The sequence below is a fragment of the Erinaceus europaeus genome, chromosome 2 (assembly GCF_950295315.1).
Source record: "Erinaceus europaeus chromosome 2, mEriEur2.1, whole genome shotgun sequence".
Taxonomy (NCBI): Eukaryota; Metazoa; Chordata; class Mammalia; order Eulipotyphla; family Erinaceidae; genus Erinaceus; species Erinaceus europaeus.
In genome coordinates this window covers 193,969,308-193,987,128 of record NC_080163.1, presented here as the reverse complement: position 1 = coordinate 193,987,128, position 17,821 = coordinate 193,969,308, and the positions used below count along the sequence as shown (strand labels likewise).

Genomic DNA, 17,821 nt, shown 5'->3' with positions numbered 1-17,821 from the left:
AAAAAGCTGTTAAAAAAAGAAACACTATGTCAGTTTCCAATGATGCCGAGAACTGTAATATACACAGTGAAATGTCACTGATGAAAGCAGGTCACAAGAGCTACCACATGGTCCTCAGTGACGCCTCTTAAAGCACTCACAGTACTTTATGGAGTGTGCCACACAATCTGGAAGAGAGGCCCAGAGGACATTCATGACAGCTCTATACCCAGTAATAAGCAGTGACCCCCTTTGGAGACAGAGAAGCCTAATTTCCAGTCAGTAAACCCCACTGCCACTTCTAATCCCCTGGACAAACTATGTCACCTCACTGAACCTTACTTCTCTCGGTTGTGGCAGATTTTGCTGTTGTAATGCTTGTCCCTTAGGACAAATTCAATACGGGCATTTCACATATGATGTCAACCTGTAATGTGTTCTTCAGCTACACACGTGAATGATGCAATTCAGATTGCAAACGACACACAGATCACATAAATATAACTAAGGGGATTTTATGAAGAAAGGAAGCTATGTATAAACCTCAAGACGCCATCGTTCTTGAATACCATTCATGGAAATGTCACATTGGTAGATACTCCTTTATTTCAAGATTCTTAAAATACTTTGGTAATTAAAACCCCTGAATGGAGTGCCAGATGAATATAAAATTCTGCTCTGGTGTGTGTGTGGGGGGGGGGAGGAGACTATATAGAAAATATACTACTTTTCTAAGATGAATGTCTCATTTCTTTTTAAAAAATTAATTGCCTATCTGAAAAATAAGGGAAAAATTCTCTTTATACATTTCAGACACCATGTACTTTCCTCTGAATCCTGAAGCTGATTATTAAAGTCTAAAGATAATACAGGGGTGGCAAAGCAGCAATCAACTTAAATGCTAAATATTTATAGAGTTTTATTTCAGCTAAGTCTGCACACTGCTCTTTGTTCCCTTGTTGGCCAGAGACCCATTCAAAGTTAACAAGTATTTTGTTCAATAAGGGTTTATTCCAATTGATACACAAGTTCACAGAGAAGTTAGGGAGATGAAGTTCTTTTGTATTTTTATTTTTTACCAGAGTATGGCTCTGGTTTATGGTGGTACGGGGGATAGAACCTGGGACTTTGGAGCCTCAGACATGAGAATCTCTTTGCATGACCATTATGCTATCTAGCCCTGCCTGGGAGATGAAGTTCTTATAGGAGCTTGTCCCACACAGTACACTGAGTCTATAGGAGACTCATAGAAATGAAGGCGCTGTTGCATTACAGGGAAGTGCTGACCCAAGGAGACCAGGGAGACAGCTCAGCATCAGAGCACAGGAGTTTCATGTCTGAGACCCCAGAGGCCTCAGGTTAAATTCTAGGCACTGTCATAAGCCATACCTGAGTGATGCTCTGGTCTTTCAGATCTGTATGTCTGTCAGTCTCTCTCATTAATATCTAAAACAGACTTCCTAGCTTCTTCCAATATGAAGACACCAAATTTCATCTGTCATACTCTTTTACCTTTAGGTCCCGGATTATTAAACACGTTTTTCAGCATCTTGATGCTTTTCAGCCACCAAGTTGCAGATGCTACCATGACACCAACCTGAATTCCCTCAGCAAACATCCTCACCAATGTGTCCTGGAGCCCTGCCTCCCCAGAGCCACTAAGAAAAAATAGAAACAGACTGGGGGTATGGATTCACCTGACAATGCCCATGTCCAGGGGAGAAGTAATTACAGAAGTCAGACCTCTCACCTTCTGCACCCCATAAAGATCTTTGGTCTATACCCCCAGAGGGATAAAGAATAGGGAAACTTCCAAGGTGGGGGGTGGGGGGTGGTGATATGGAACTCTGGTGGTGGGAATTGTATGAAATTGTACCTCTATTATCCCACAATCTTGTCGACCATTACTAAATCACTAATATTTTTTTTTTTAAAAAAGGAACTGTAGCCACAAATCAGTTTTACTGGCTCAACAGTCATCTTAACAAATACTTAATGAGTCCCAACTATCTGATAATTAGGCCAATGTGTGTTGAGGAGAATGTGACTCAGAAAAGTGTGGTATAAGGTGGAGCAGGCATGCCAGTACAGAAAAGGATCCAGAAATGGGGGGAGACAGATGATGGAAGGGTGTTTGTTTTGGTTTGCTACCAGGGTTGATGCTGGGGCTCCATGCCCCCATTTTATCCTTTTTTATTTGATAAGACAGAAAGAAACTGAGGAAAAGGTGGTACGGGAGGGAGGAAGGGAGAGAGAGAGTGAGAATGAGAGGGAAAGAGAAAGAGAGACAGAATGAGAGGGAATGAGAGAGAATGAGAGAGAGAGAGAGAAAGAGAGAGAGAGAGAGAGAGATCAGCATCACTGCTTCATTTTTCCTGAAGCTTCCTCCCTACAGCTGGGGACTAGAAGGCATTAACCTGGATTCTTGTGCTTGTTAGGTGAGCACACAATCAGGTGTGTCACTCATTGCCTGGAACCTGATGATTGATTTTTTAAAAAAAATCATAGAAAGTATTTTCCCCCTTTTTCATTTTTCTGTACCTTGGTGATTTATCTCTGGGGCTTCCAGTCAGCACCACCCGCCCCCCTGTCCCCAGTAGACTCCTTTGTTTTTAATAAAAGGTGAGAGAAGGACAAAAAAGGACAGACATGGCAGCACTGCTCCACAGAGAAGCAATTACAGAAGCCAGACCTTCCACCTTCTGCACCCCATAAAGAATTTTGGTCCACACTCCCAAAGGAATAAAGACCAGGGAGTCTTCCAGTGGAAGGGATGGGATACAGAACTCTGATGGTGGGAGCTGTAAGAAACTGTACCTTAAGTCCTGTTGATCATTATTAAATCAGTACTTTAAAAAAAATCTAAAAAAAAAAAAAAAGAAATTTAGAATTTCAATCTAAAAAAGAAGGAGGAGGAGGAGGGGAGGGAGGAGGAGGAGGAAGAGGAGGAGGAGGAGGAGGAGGAGGAGAAGCTGCTTCTTCTGGTGAATGTGGCTCCCAACTGGTCACCAAGTGATCAAACCCAGGTCCTTGCTCATGGCAAATACATATATACTCTACAAGGTGTGCCCTCTCTTGGCCTCCTCTGGAATAGGAATTTAATTATCAGCATTAAAAGAAAAAAAAATTAAAGCTTATTTGGGGGTTGCCATTGGTCTGGGAAGCATCTCTCTCCCTGCCTCTCTTTGCTGTGAGGAATAGAAATGGTTAAAGCAAACAAACTTGAAAAATATAAAAAGGAACAAAGTGGCTTCTCAGAGTCTGTGAGAAAGATGGTGTTTATTCGGGTCGGATGGCTGGGGGCACAGGACCTCAGTGGAGGGTACAGGGACTTGCATACAACCTGTAAGGGTGTGAAATTATATCCCTGAAATCTTAAAACTTTGTAGAATACTGTTAAATCACTACATATATACATATACATAATATATACTTTAAGAATGAGATATTTTCAAAGTGGGAATAATTTTACATTAAATATTGTTGAAACACAAAATACCAGAACTACAGTGATAAAAACACATGCTTTGTCCCTCTTACTGTCTCCCTATAATTTCATGACCGAAAGGACTTGAGGCAGAATAAATGCCACAAAAAAAACTAGCAGGGAGAGTGAAAGGTTCCTGAATTTTCTGAAAACTAGCTGGCTTTTTAATACCTCCAGACTCCACTTCCCTCATCTGTTCAATAAAGGGGCTGGACTGTCACTTTCTAGCTCCATGATTCCCTTTCCAAGATTCTCATTCCACGAATATTGTGAGACTATACTCAAAATAGCTCACCATGAAGAAGACATTTTTTGAAAGGTTGCAGCCTATACATTTTGCATTCACATGACAGCTACAGTCTTAGCAACAGTGTTCTAATTTTGTCGGTCTCAACTGACATGGCAGTTTTTGCAACATTGAAAACAAGTAGAGGAGAAGGCCAGGAGACAGCTCACCCAATAGGCTGAGACTCTGGGTTTAGGCCCCTGGTCACCCCAGAAGAGCACTATGCAAGGGGGAGCATCACGATTGTGGAGTGCAGAGTTGTGATGTGGTGCCCCCCCCCCACCCATGTCTTTACTTTCTATTTGGGAAGAAAGGGAGGAAGGGAGGGGGGAGGGAGGGAGGAAAGAGGGGAGAGAAAGGGAGGGAGGGAGGGAGGGAGGGGGAAGGAAAGAAAGAGAGAGGGGAGAGAAAGGGAGGGAGGTGACAGAGAGAGGAAGAAAGAAAAAGAGGGGAAAAAAGAGTCAAGGAGTCTACCAGGAACTATGTAGTTGTACAGGCATGAATCCCCAGTGAAGTCCTGGCAGCAACAAATTAAAATTAAAATAAATGGGAGGGCTAGGGAGATAGTATAGTGACTATGCAATTAGACTAAGCCTGAGGCTCTGAAATTCTAGTTCAATCCCCAGCACCAACATAAACCAGAGCTGAACAGTGCTCTGGTAAATCTAAATTAAAAGACTCTGGGGTGGGTGGGGGGAGGGTTTGGGTCCTGGAGCGTGATGGCAGAGGACCCAGTGGGGGTTGTATTGTTATGTGGAAAACTGGGAGATGTTATGCATGTACAAACTATTGTATTTACTGTTGAGTGTAAAACATTAATCCCCCAATAAAAACTTTAAAAAAAAGGACTAAAAATAAAATTTAGAACACAGCTATAAAAAACAATGAACCCACCCTGTCTGACCCATCTTGGATGGAGCTAGAAGGAATTATGTTAAGTGAGCTAAGTCAGAAAGACAAAGATGAGTATGGGATGATCCCACTCATCAACAGAAGCTGAGAAAGAAGAACAGAAAGGGAAACTCAGCAGAATCTCACTGAGTTTGGAGTAGGACACCAAAGTAAAAATCTCTGGGTGGAGGGTGAAGGTGGATGGATGTTCAGCTTCATGGGGGTTGAGGGGGGAGGTGAGACACAGATCTTATGTGGTGGGAATGATGTTAATATAAACTCTTACCAACTTCAAAGTCTCAGACTTGTTGATGAATAGACCATAGCTCTGAGTATATGTTCCTTCAAGCTAAGCACTTAAGACTTCAAACTGGTAATCAGGTTGAATTTTAACATTGGGGTCAATGGGATTTTCAAAGTTAACCCAATTGCCAAGTAACTTGGTTACAGCAATAACTATTTATCGCCTTCGTAAACCCTAAGTGTTTAGGAAGGAACTTTCCCCTTTCTCTATAAAGCCCATACATCTCCCAGTCCTAGAACCTCTAGGGAGGGGATCACTATCCTGCATGCTTCTCCCAGTTCACACCAACTGATGACACTGCATCTGCTGACCCAACCTAATCAATACAACCAGTACCACCTCAGCATGCTTCACTCTGGACTGTGTCCAGAGACTTCAGGCATGGAATACCTGCCCTTCAGCTTCATACTCTGGTGAGACCTTTCCTAGCTCATAGGACTTCTTAATCCCATTTCAGGTGGTCCACTTCCTAACAAAGCCTCAAAACCTAGATATAGACCAGGGCCTATGAGATAGGGCAGATGTGCACATGTATCTATTAAGTTGGGGGAAAAGATACACCTTAAAGCAGAAGTGCACAATAGTTTGCAGTGAGTCAATAAATGCAGCAAGCAAGTAAAAAGATCTAAAAAGACACCTTAAAGTACCTAATAAAACAGTTTCTACTTAGACCTAGATACCCTCTTCACCTACCTCCTATTACACATCCCTCTATCACTCCACAACTAACCTTGTCAAACAACGTAAGGACTATAAACGCTGAATAAGGGCAAGAGACTGGCATACTTGAATGATGACTCTATAGTCACTACCAGGCCACCCTATCATCTGAGGCCCTAGTCAGGGAGCTCTGGGATTCCCACACAGACATGATGAGCTTAGACCTCTAACAGATCCCTCTCTCCACGGTTACTGGTCATTTCCATCAGGAACAATATAATGGATCCCTTTGTGGACCCCTATAGGACCATGCTCTCAATGTGGATCAACAATGGTAGGGACTGTTCCATTTTCTGAAGGGAGGCTGGATAACACACTCTACCTACCACCTGAGGAAAATGGGTCCTGAAATTAGCATAGCCTGGAATGTTCCTAGCCGTGACCACAGAATGCCAGCTCAGACCTACAGGGATGCAGAGGCTACATGGGCTCCTGTGCTGACTGTGGGCCCCAGATCAAATCGATGGGGTTTACAGTTAACAACATTCATATAGATCTCCCATATTTGGGAGCTACTCTCTTCCCTGATCCAGCTTTCTAGTCCCTTTTCCAACTATGGCACCATCTCCTCAGCTCTGGATTATGGTGGTGCTGGGCATTGAACCTGGGGCCTTTTGCATAATCATTATGCTGGCACCACATGAGAGAAAGAGATAGAGCGAGAGAGAGAGAGAGAGAGAATATTTGCTTTACCTTTGGACTTTTCAGAACCTGGACTGTGCACAGATCAGGGAAGGCCCAGATGAGGACAGATTTGATTTTTCCCATAAATGTCACTACCTGTCTTTCTCTTGAGCTTTGGGGCCCATCTCTGTCCCCTCCTGGAGTCTTTTGTTACTGTCCAGACATTTCTTTTCCATGGAAATGTCTCAATTGACTTCACTCCCTCCCTGTATTTTTGTTAATTTTTAGATAGAAGGAAGAGAGAGAGAGAGAGAGAGAGAGAGAGAGAGAGAGAGAGAGAGAGAGGAAGAAAGAGACCACAGCATGAAACTTCCTTCAGGGGTGGGGCTCAAACCTGGGTGTCACACACAGTGAAGGAACACACATTGTCCAAGTGAGCTATTTCACAGGCCCTACAAGTGAGCTTTCTACTCAGGCAGGCTGGATCTGGCAAACACTTTCTTTGGGAACCTTAAGGGTGACGACTCAGCAACATGTTAACATAAATGATGACTCAACACTAGTTAGTTTCTTGGCCAATCCGACTAACCAACCATCTGCTCTTGCAAACCCTATGTAGTTACAATTGGAAACATCTCCCAGCAATTGGAGAGAGCCAATTTAATCAGCTCCTATACATGCAACCACCCTTTGAAGTCATTGTTCCGTGAAGCTGGGTAGAAACCGTCATGGAGTTCTCTCAGATAAATTCTTTGGCTTTTACTCTTGCAGACATGTGAGATAATCAAGAAAGGCCGTGTGCCATCTGATGCATTTGCAATTTAGAACACAGAGGTCTGACTGTGTTCTAAGATCACATCAGTACAGAACTGTTCACCAAATGATAATAAATACTCCCTTCATGACTCGGATGAGGGGCTCAAAGCCTTACTAAGAACTCAGCTGAGGCACCATGCTGGTCCCAGCTGTGGGGAATGCCCCTTGGATGACTATGTGACAGATAAAATAGGACACTTCCATGGTAATTCTTTGTAATTGTGCGTCTCTGGGGAGCAGGACAGAGTGGGCCAGTAGAAATACCCAGAAGTGCCTTCCTGTGAATCTGGAAGGTGAATGGGGATAGACAGCAGGCACAAATGTTTCCCTCCTTCATCGGGAGAGGAGAAGGGAGAGTAAATACAGACTAGGTAAAGCTATAGTTCCTCCATGGATACTAGAGAGTGTTTTCCTAACCAGAAAGCTGTGGCTGACAGGGGGAAAAAATCCTGGAAATCCCAGTCTCTCTTCTGAAACCACCACCAGGTAAAACAATCACAGGTTATCTGCAGGCTGTGGAGCACAGAGAGAAACAGGTCTTGAATGTGTGAGAACAAAGTCAGGTGAGCAGATGGGCTAGGACTGGTTGAGAAACATGTTCTCTTAACAATGAGTTTGCTAAATTCAGAAAGAGGCTTATTTCTTTTCCTTCCCTTCCCTTTCCGTTCCTTTCTCTTTCTCTCTCTCTCTTCCTTTCTTTCTTTTTCTTTTCTTTTCTTTTCTTTGCTCTTCTTCCTCCAGGGTTATTGCTGGGGCACTACAAATCCACTGCTCCTGGAGGCCATTTTTTCCCCATTTTTTTATTGGATAGAACAGAGAGAAATTGAGAGGGGAGGGGAAGACAGAGAGGGAGAGAGAAAGATAGACACTTGCAGACCTGCTTCACCACTTGTGAAGCGACCCCCTTCCCCCTGCAGGCGGGAAGCTAGAACCTGGACCCTTGAGTGGGTCTTTGTGCTTCGTACTATGGGTTCCAGCTATGCAAGCAGTCCACAATGGCAAATCTCTTTGTCATGATGTTCTTTGAGCAGAGGCCACACAGGACTGAGCTCACCAGCCCAGCTGCACCCACAGAGGGAGACACACACCAGAGGCCCCAAACACTAGCACTCCTGATATGAAGACAGCTAGGTGGCCCAGCTGTAGAGTCTAGTTAAATCAGACTTTCCAGAAAGTGCTAAAGAGAAAATTTCCCAATGGTGGTGAGCCTGTTCTCTTCAGGCACCCAAGATATCATGGTTACAGAGCCTGCTATTCACAAAGCAAGGTCTGAATTTAGTTCATTTCTACAATTTGTAGTGCTACTACACTGCACTGTATTTATGCTCTGGATCCATGAATTAAATCACCTAAAATCTTAATGTTTACACATTTGTGGATCTCAGGAACTACAATAGCCTTTCTAACCTATTCTATTATTATTATTAGAATTGCTAAAGAGTTCTAGTTCTTTCTCTTCTCATTTTGCCACCAGGATTACCAATGGGGCAGGGATCTACCTGGGTTCTCTGTTCTCAATGGCAAGAGATGGAGGGAGGGGGAAGGAGAAACGCCCCAGGTCTTCTCCAACATTTGTGAAGCTTCCCTCATGCAGGTGTTCACATGTGGTGGCTGGGGGCTCAAATCCAGGCCCTCACACACTGCGAAATCTGTGCTCTACCAGGTGCGCCATCATCCAGCCCCAATAATTATAATTTTCACATATCACCATGCACGCAAGGATCAGGGTTTGAGCCCCCACGCCACACCTGAGGGCGACCACTTCAGAAGCGCTGAAAGAGGTCTACAGGTATCTTTCTCTTCCCCTTTCTATCTCCCCATCCCCTCTCAATTTCTCTGATCTGTCAAATAAAAATAGAACGAAAAAAAAAAAGAGGGAGGAGGGGGATGGCCACCAGGAGCAGTGGATTCACAGTGCAGGGACTGAGCCCCAGTGATAACCCTGGTGGCGAAAATAAATTAATTAATTTAACAACAATTCTAATTTTCTGCTGCGGTGCTTTAGGTAAGCACGTCACTGTGCAACCCCAAGTCACCGAAGGGACATCCATTGCTATCTGGCGATACACACAGGGGCAGAAGAAACTCCTGAAGGTCCTGTCACAGTTCCAGCTCATGCACATATGCATCCGACAGACAGCCCTCTCTCTCTCTCTCTCTCTCTCTCTCTCTATCTCTCCCCAAATCGAGTTCAATACAGAAAATTTCAATGAAAATGTAGGCACCATTCAAAAACTCTGCAGGAATGCTTGGGGGGTATCTCTCTGTCTCCTCCTTCCCTCTCAATTTTTGGCTGTGTCTATCCAATAAATAGATAATAAAAAATAAAAAAGAGGGGCTGGGTGGTGGCACACCTGGTTGAGTGCATACGTTACAGTGTGCAAGGACCCAGGTTCAGGCCCCCGCCCCAATATATGGATTTTTATAAATACATATTTTCATTTACTTATTTATAGGGTAGAGAGAGAAAAACAAGAGGGGAGGGAAGACAGGGAGAGAGACAGAGGAACACCTGCAACAATACTTCAGGTATTGAATGATGACAATCTCAAATAAGGACTAACGGAAAGAAATGAATCTATACCCAGTCTTGGCCAAGCCTAGTTCCTCTATAGGATGAGTAACTGTGTAGGCTGTTAGACAAAGCTGGATTTTAGCATTGTTTTCTCCTTCAGCTGGGGGCTTTACTTGAACTCCACAAGATGGAAGGACTTCTTGTTTCTCCCTGACACATGCCTACAACAGATTTATCCTTTTCCTCCCTTGTTGTTAAAATTCAGAGCCCTCTGAATTTTAACAACACTCCCTTCTCCAGAGTTCTTTCCTTTGGTGAAATATACCACACCGGAGCCATGTTTTCACCTTACATTTGCCCTTACTTCTGAAGTCCCACCTATCAAACTGGCAAACTGGTAACTGGTGAAATAGCTCAGCTGGTAGAGCACAAAACTAGCAAGCCTGAGGCTCCCAGCTCAATCCCTGGTACTATACCAGTGTTTCTCTTTATGTTTTTTATTCTCTATGAAACAAATCTAAAAAAAAAAAAAGGTCAGATCGATGGGGTTTACAGTTAACAGTATTTATATACTTTCTCCATATTTGGGAGCTAGTCTCTGCCCTGATCCAGCTTTCTAGTCCTATTTCCAACTCTAACACCATCTCCCCAGAAAAATCTTTAGCCCACCTGCATGGTAGCTGTCAGGCTCAGGGAAAAATTAATAGTCATGGGCTCCATGGAATATACCTAAAATAGACTTCCTGGCTTCTAACATGAAGACCCCCAAATCTGCTATATTCTTTCCTTTAGGTTCCTGATTTTTCAATAACTTGTTCTACTTCATATCTTAATGCTTTTCACCCACCAAGTTGCAGATGCTACCATGACACCAACCTGAATTCCTCAGGCAGACGACCCCACCAATGTAGAACTCCACCTCCCCAGAGCCCTGCCCCACAAGGGAAAGATAGAAGCAGACTCGGGGTATGGATTGACCTGTCAACACCCATGTCCAGGGGAGAAGCAATTATAGAAGTCAGACTTCTCACTTTCTGCACTCCATAAAGACCTTTGGTCCATACTCCCAGAGGGATAAATGGAGAGGATGGGATATGGAACTCTGGTGGTGGTAATTGTGTGGAATTGTATCCCTCTTGTCCTACAATCTTGTTAATCATTATTAAATCACTAAAAATAAATAAATAAATAAATAACCTCAGGGAAACAACAACAACAACAAAAACCCCTCTCACCAAAGAGGAACTATATGAAAGATAATGAAGTGAAAAGTTAGAAGAAGCAAAATCTAAACAGCCACTTACAAACATCAGATTTCCAAGTGGGCCATTCCTACACAGTGTCTTATATTGTGTCCTAAACTCAATAGTGAGCTCAGAAAGACACCTGGATCTGGAAGGCAGAAGCTGGCTCTGGAAAAGCATGGAGCACACTCAGAGTAGAAAGTGGACAGACGAACAAAGACACTCTCAGAAAGAAGAAAAGAGAGGACCAGGTAGGTCCTGTAGAGCAATGAACTCTCTCTCCGCCCTGACTCCCCACCTTTCCTAGTCACTAACATTATCTGCGATGCCATTCTGGAAAACACATTTGCTGGTCTGTGTTCACTCATCATCCATCATGCACTGACAGACTCACCTCTATTCCAGAATGCCCCTAGTGCTGGCAAATGTTCCAAGAGACAACACTGCTGTGTTTTTACTGACATAATCTTACCACCTGTCTATTACAGGGTGGTTGGTCATTTATAACTCCTACTACTTCTGATAACTGAGTCACAATTCAAAGAATGGGTTATCACTGGGGCTTGGTATCAGCACTAGGAATTCCCTGCCCCTCGTGATTTTTCTTTTTCTTTCTTTTTTAAAATTTTATTCAATAGGACAGAGAGAAACTGAGAAGGGAAGGGGAGATAAAAAAGGGAGAGTGAAAGATAGACACCGGCAGACCTGCTTCACTCCTATGAAGCATCCATCCCCACTGCAGATGGGGAGTGGGGGCTCGAACCCAGGTTCTTACAGGGGTCTTGGTGCATAGTATTGTGCTATCCTTAACTAGGTGCACCACCGCCTGGCCCCTCAAAGAATAGGAAACATCTCAAGAGCTTAGATTTTTGTTGTTGTTCCCGATTGTTCAGACTGTTCATTATAGATTTGTCATTTCAGATACATCACCAGTTTTTCTCTCATACAAAGCTAAGTGTCTTATTATTGTTATTATTTTGTAATAAGTAAGGATGGCTATTCAAGTCAGTATTCAGGAGAAAGACTGGACTCTTACCCTGGTGTGAGTGCGAATGTGCATCTTCAGTCCGTCATTTTTACTGAATCCTTTCTCACAGTAAGGACACTGATAGGGGCGCTCACCTGCAAAAGAAGAAAACCCAGGGGTCAAGTAGAAAGCCCTCAGTGAGTCTCACTCCTTCCACACTCAGGATCTGGACACTGCTGAGGTGCAGGCAACCAGTGGGGTCCACATGCCCAGGGCACTTCAAGGCAGTGGACAGCAGAGTTCCCAAAAAGAAACCATTTTGGGACAAGGAAGCAGCCCAGTAGAAGAGCACATGCCTTCATACAGGATGCCCTGCGTTCAGTCACCACCACTATGCAAAACCAGAAAGGCAAGAACAGAACATTAAATAATGAAGAGGTGTTCTGCACACATTCTCTCTCCGTTTCTCTCTCTCTCTCTCTGGAACAGGGAGAGAAAGAGAGGAGAGAGAAACAACATACATTATCAGTAGGCTTGTTACATTTCTCCTTTTTAATACTAAAGTTCACATTAAATCCCCTAACTTAAAGAGCTTCAAAAGTCATTTTTGTATCAATTTATTCTGTCATACATTGTTCATTATGGGGGTCACTTACTAACTCATTATACTGTGCTTTAAAATATTTTTATATCCCATCTCAACATGCTTCACCTCAGAGTGTATCCAGAGACTTCACGTGTGGAATGACAACCCTTCAGCTTCATTACTCGGGTGAGACCTTTCCTTTTATAGTACACTCTAATTTCATCTCAGGTAGTTCACTTTCTAACAAAGTCCCATAACCTAGACATACACCAGTTTCTGTGAGAGAGAGCGTATGCGCACACGTATCCATAAACTACTGCAAAATATATACCTGAAAGCAGGATTACACTAGAGTTTGCAGTGAGTACCTCCCCAACACTTCCTCTCCACTATTCCAATCTTGGGATCCATGTTTGCTCAACAAATTGTTTGGCTTTGTATGTTAACTCTCTTTTCAATCACCAGGTTCCAGATGCCACCAGGATGCTGGCTAGGCTTCCCTGGATTGAAGACCCCACCAATGTGTCCTGGAGCTCAGCTTCCCCAGAGACACACCTTACTAGGGAAAGAGAGAGGCAGACTGGGAGTATGGACCGACCAGTCAACGCCCATGTTCAGCGGGGAAGCAATTACAGAAGCCAGACCCTCTACCTTCTGCAACCCTCAACGACCCTGGGTCCATGCTCCCAGAGGGCTAGAGAATGGGAAGGCTATCATGGGAGAGGGTGGGTTATGGGGATTGGGTGGTGGGAATTGTGTGGAGTTGTACCCCTCCTACCTTATGCTTTTGTTCACTAATCCTTTCTTAAATTAAAAATTTAAATAAAAAAAAAAAATATTTTTATATCTTATCTCAGTCAAGATGGTGAATTTTAAAAGACTTCTAATCAAATTGATAGACATTAAATAGACCTACAGGACAAAAGTAAGTTGACCCACACATTCTAATTTAACTGTTATATCTGGTATATCTCCCCTTAAGACATTTAGAAAATAAACCACTTTTTAAAACATACAAATATCATGTCACCTACACACACACACACACACACGCACGCACACTGTAAAATGACTAAAACTTTGACAGAATATAATCTCAGAAAAGTGAGATCAATATAACAGCAAAGCTGGATGAAGACAGCAGTGAATAAAAAAGCGTGCATGTGTGTGTGTGTGTGTGTGTGTGTGTGCGTGCGTGTGCATGTGTGTGTGCGTGCCTGCGTGTGTGTGCGTGCGTGTGTGTGCGCATGTGTGCGTGTGCGTGCGTGCGTGTGTGCGTGCGTGTGCGTGCGTGCGTGTGTGTGTGTGTGTGTGCGTGCATGTGTGTGTGTGCATGTGTGTGTGTGTGTGTGTGTGATTCTGGATGGCTCTTCAGTTCCTTATGTGGAGAATGGATGAATGAGCATGGCAGGACTCTTCAGAAGAGACTGTGCACTAAACAGGCTCAGAGAGAAAAGATGATGAAATGAAACCACTATCCAACTACCCGCGGAGTTGAGTTACTTATGAGAATCCAAAGGAAGATGTCTGGTATCTGAGGAGGAATTGGAAACTGCCCTCTGGTCCAAGCCTAATTATCAACAGTAACTCACAACCGTTGATTTATTCTTTCACTTAACATCAAACTTCTCTGCAGGATGTGCGACCCTCGCTGCAACCAAAGGTCAGCATGATGAAGTACCTGCCTTTGGCAAATATGAAACTCCTGTCTTCCTTCTCCCTTGGAGACCAGCCTTTGGGGGAACAGTGCCCTATTCCACGGCCCACATTCTCGCTCAGTCAGGTTCACTTGTGTTATCCAGGGAGCTTCCTTCTCAGGTTGACCAGCAAGCCGGGGCTCACTATGCTGTCACAGCTCACCATGGCCATCCTTGACCTCTCCCTGTCTCTGGCACGGCTTCCTGAGATGCAGTTAGAATCCAGGGCTTCCAGCTCAACATGCTGGGACCTGGTACTGATCTGTTAATGCAGAAGCACATACCTAGATAGAGCAGAGCCCCCCCACCCACCCACCCCCCCATCTTCTACTTGCTCAGCACAAGCACCGAGGACTTGGCCTTTGAGCTGGGTGCTATAAAAGGATATCCACTGGGGTCAGGAGGTGGTGCACCTGGTTGAGTGCACATGCTACAGTGTGTAAGGACCCAGGTTCGAGGTCCAAGTCCCCATCTGCAGGGTGAAAGCTTTGCATGTGGTGAAGCAAAGATATAGGTGTCTCTCTACCTCACCCTACCATCTTGATTACTAGCTCTCTCTACCCAATAAATAAATATAATAAAAAAACAAAGAAAAAAATTTTTAAAAAAGGATACCCACCGCCAATCATTGGGGAAAAGTGACATCCTAAAATAACAGGGGTGAGGCCAGGTGATGGTGACCCCAGTTGAGTGCACATGTTATAATTCAAAGGACCTGGGTTCAAGTCTCCAGTCCCCACCTGCAGGAGGGAAGCTTTACAAGCAGTGAAGCAATGTTGCAGGTGCCTCTCTTTTTCTACCATTCAATCTTTCCCTCCTCTCTTGATTTCTTTGTCTCTACCAAATAAACTGAAAAAAAAAAAAAGTAACCATGGCAACACACACAGGAGAGTGGGACTCTTGAATGTGCCATGTGAACTTGCTGAGTTCTTCAGTGAGACATGACCTCTGGCGATGGACAAAGAGGCCACCTGGAATCGTGGCCCAGATTCAGCTGTCACTATAGGAAGGAGATTCACTGATGAGCCCTAGTCTTGTCCTGTCCACTAGGCATCTTCCTATGCACTGCTCACATGTAACTCAAAATCCAGAGCATGTTTTTTCTCTCTGTCTCTCTCCTCCTGCCACCAGGATTATTGCTGGCACTAAAAAGCCACCACTCCCAGTGACCAAATTTTCTGTTTTTTTTTTCCTATAAAATTGAGAGGGGAGGGGAGATAGAAAAGGAGATTGACAGAGAAACACCTGCAGAACTTGACCGCTTGTGAAATGAAATCCCCTGCAGGTGGGGAGTGGGACTCGAACCAGGGTCCTTGAACCCCATAAGGTGTGCACTTAACCAGGTATATCACTGCCCAGCCTCCCTCTGCATTATTCTCAACTCATGCTCTTTTATTGTTATAAGTCAGGGAGGGAGAGACCAGAGCATCACTGAGAGACAGAAGGGAAAAGTGCTCAGATGTCTGAGTGAAGGGAAATTAACAAAGCCATTTCCTGTTTTGTGTAGAGCATATTACAGATAATTCTTCTGGAGATTGGAAAAGGTTAACTTTTTTTTTTTAAAGTATAGCTCTCCCCCCCGACCCTGCCCCATCATTTCTGGGATTTTCTGGATAAATAGAAATAGAGTGAGCTTGGAACATAAAATACACAGGAAAAACAAAAAAGCAAGACAGTAGTTTTAATGATGGCTTTGAGTACTAGGCACCAAAGGAAGTACAAGCAAAAATGAACAGAATGCCACAGAAAACTAAAATGCTTCTGCACAATGAAATAAACACTGACTAAATGAATAGGAAGCATACAGAATGAGAGAAAAGATTTATAGGTCTACAAACAACATACGGTTAGCATTTGCAATGCATCACCAATATATAAAAGCATGGTATCTAAAAAATACATATGATATTGGTATTGCACCAAAGTAAAAGACTCTGGGGTGGGTGCGTGGGGGTTGGAGGGGAGAGTTCAGGTCCTGGAAAAGGATGGCAGAGGACCTAGTAGGGGTTGTATTGTTATGTGGAAAACTGAGAAATGTTATGCATGTACCAACTACTTATTGTATTTATTGTTGACTGTAAAACATTAATCTCAATAAAGAAATTTTTAAAAAGACTGGGGTGGGGGGAGGATTCAGATCATAGAACATGAAGGCAGAGGAGGACACAATGGGGGTTGCATTGTTACGTGGAAAACTGGGAAATGTTACACTTATACAAATTATTATATTTTGCTGTCGACTGTAAACCATTAATCCCCCAATAAAGAAATTAAAAAAAAACTACATACAATGGATAAGTAATCAATATATAATATCCAACATATAAAAGATTAAATTATAAACATTGGAAGTATCCAAAATATGTCTTATATATGTAATATATTTGTCATATATATGTTTTTTTCAAAAAAGTTAAAAATCAGCCTGAGTAAAATATAAGCAGAAAGTCAGAGAGATAGCACAGTGGTTTATTCAACAGACTATAAAGTCTGAGGGTCAGAAGTCCCATGCCCATCCCCACCACCACCATAAGCCAGAGCTGAGCAGTGATCTGGATACATCTATATCTCAGAAAGTCTGGGGCCAGGTGGTGGCTCACCTGGTTGAAATGACATGTTACAATGTGCAATGATCCAGGTTCAAGCCTCCGATCCCCGCCTGCAGGGGGAAAGCTTTGCAAGTGGCAAAGCAGGGCTTCAGGTGTGTCTCTGTCTTGCTCCCTCTCTATCTCCCCTTCCCTCTCAATTTCTGACTGTCTCTATCCAATAAATAAATAGAGATAATTTTTAAAAAATCAGCGCACACATTACCATGAACAAGGACTTGGGTTCAAGCCCCAGGTCCCTACCTACAACGGAGAGAGGAGAAGTTTCACGAGTGGTCGAGTGGTGAAGTAGTGCTGCAGGTGTCTCTTTTCTCTTGCTATCTCTCTCTTCCCTATTGATTTCTCTGTCTCTATCCAAATAAATACATAAATAAACATGAAAAAAAAAAAAAGAAAAGTGAGTTGGCAAGGTTGTGGAGGGAAGGGAACACATGCCCACTGCTACAGGAGGCAAACTGGTACAGCCACTATGGAAAGTAGAGTGGAGAGTCCTCAGAGCACTAAGGATGAAAATACCATGTGACGCAGCTTCTCCTGGATATTCGTGCAGACATGTTTCTAAGCATTCTGGCTATTTCCCAAGTACGACATCACACACAGAAGCCAGGCACTGGAGAGCACCTCAGTGCCCACAAGTGAGTGGATAAAGATGAGCAACATGTACACACAAGGGGACATTATTCAGCTACAAAAAAGGATAATGGTGGAACCAGTCAGACAATGGAAGACCAATCCCAAGTGATTTCACTCATACGCAAAAGACAAGCACAGGCATGGTCTCAGCACTCCTGCCCCAATTGCTCTTGTCACTCAAGTAACAGTGACAGAGAATGAGAGAGTGACCGCAAAGGGGAGAGAGAGCACATCAGAGCCCCTCTGGTACCCCAGCACCTCCCACTTGGCGCTGGAGCTCAAGCCTGGATCATGTACATGACAAGGCATGTACCCTACCTGGTAAGCTTTGTCTGCAGCCCTCTAGAGCTTTAAGGAATCCAATGTATTTGAAATGCACAGAGTGCAGTCCACAACTCATCCTAGAATCTACATTAAACCCTGCCTTTCCTCTCCTTTTAGCAAGAGCATGCGTGGGGAAATCCTG

The 17,821-nt window shown here is 43.6% G+C and overlaps 1 protein-coding gene across 8 annotated transcripts in view; it reads right to left on the bottom strand.

The window, feature by feature from the left end:
* The window catches only part of PRDM5 (PR/SET domain 5), a 181,940-nt gene that overhangs the window by 28,844 nt on the left and 135,275 nt on the right, over positions 1-17,821 (bottom strand). For 6 of the 8 annotated variants that reach the window (XM_060186090.1, XM_060186091.1, XM_007532265.3 and 3 more), the window contains one exon: positions 11,903-11,988. The exons of the other annotated variants lie outside the window; for them this stretch is intronic. In XM_060186090.1, the coding sequence (XP_060042073.1) occupies positions 11,903-11,988 (86 nt within the window). The remainder of the gene's footprint in view (positions 1-11,902; positions 11,989-17,821) is intronic. 8 annotated transcript variants of the gene reach the window in all.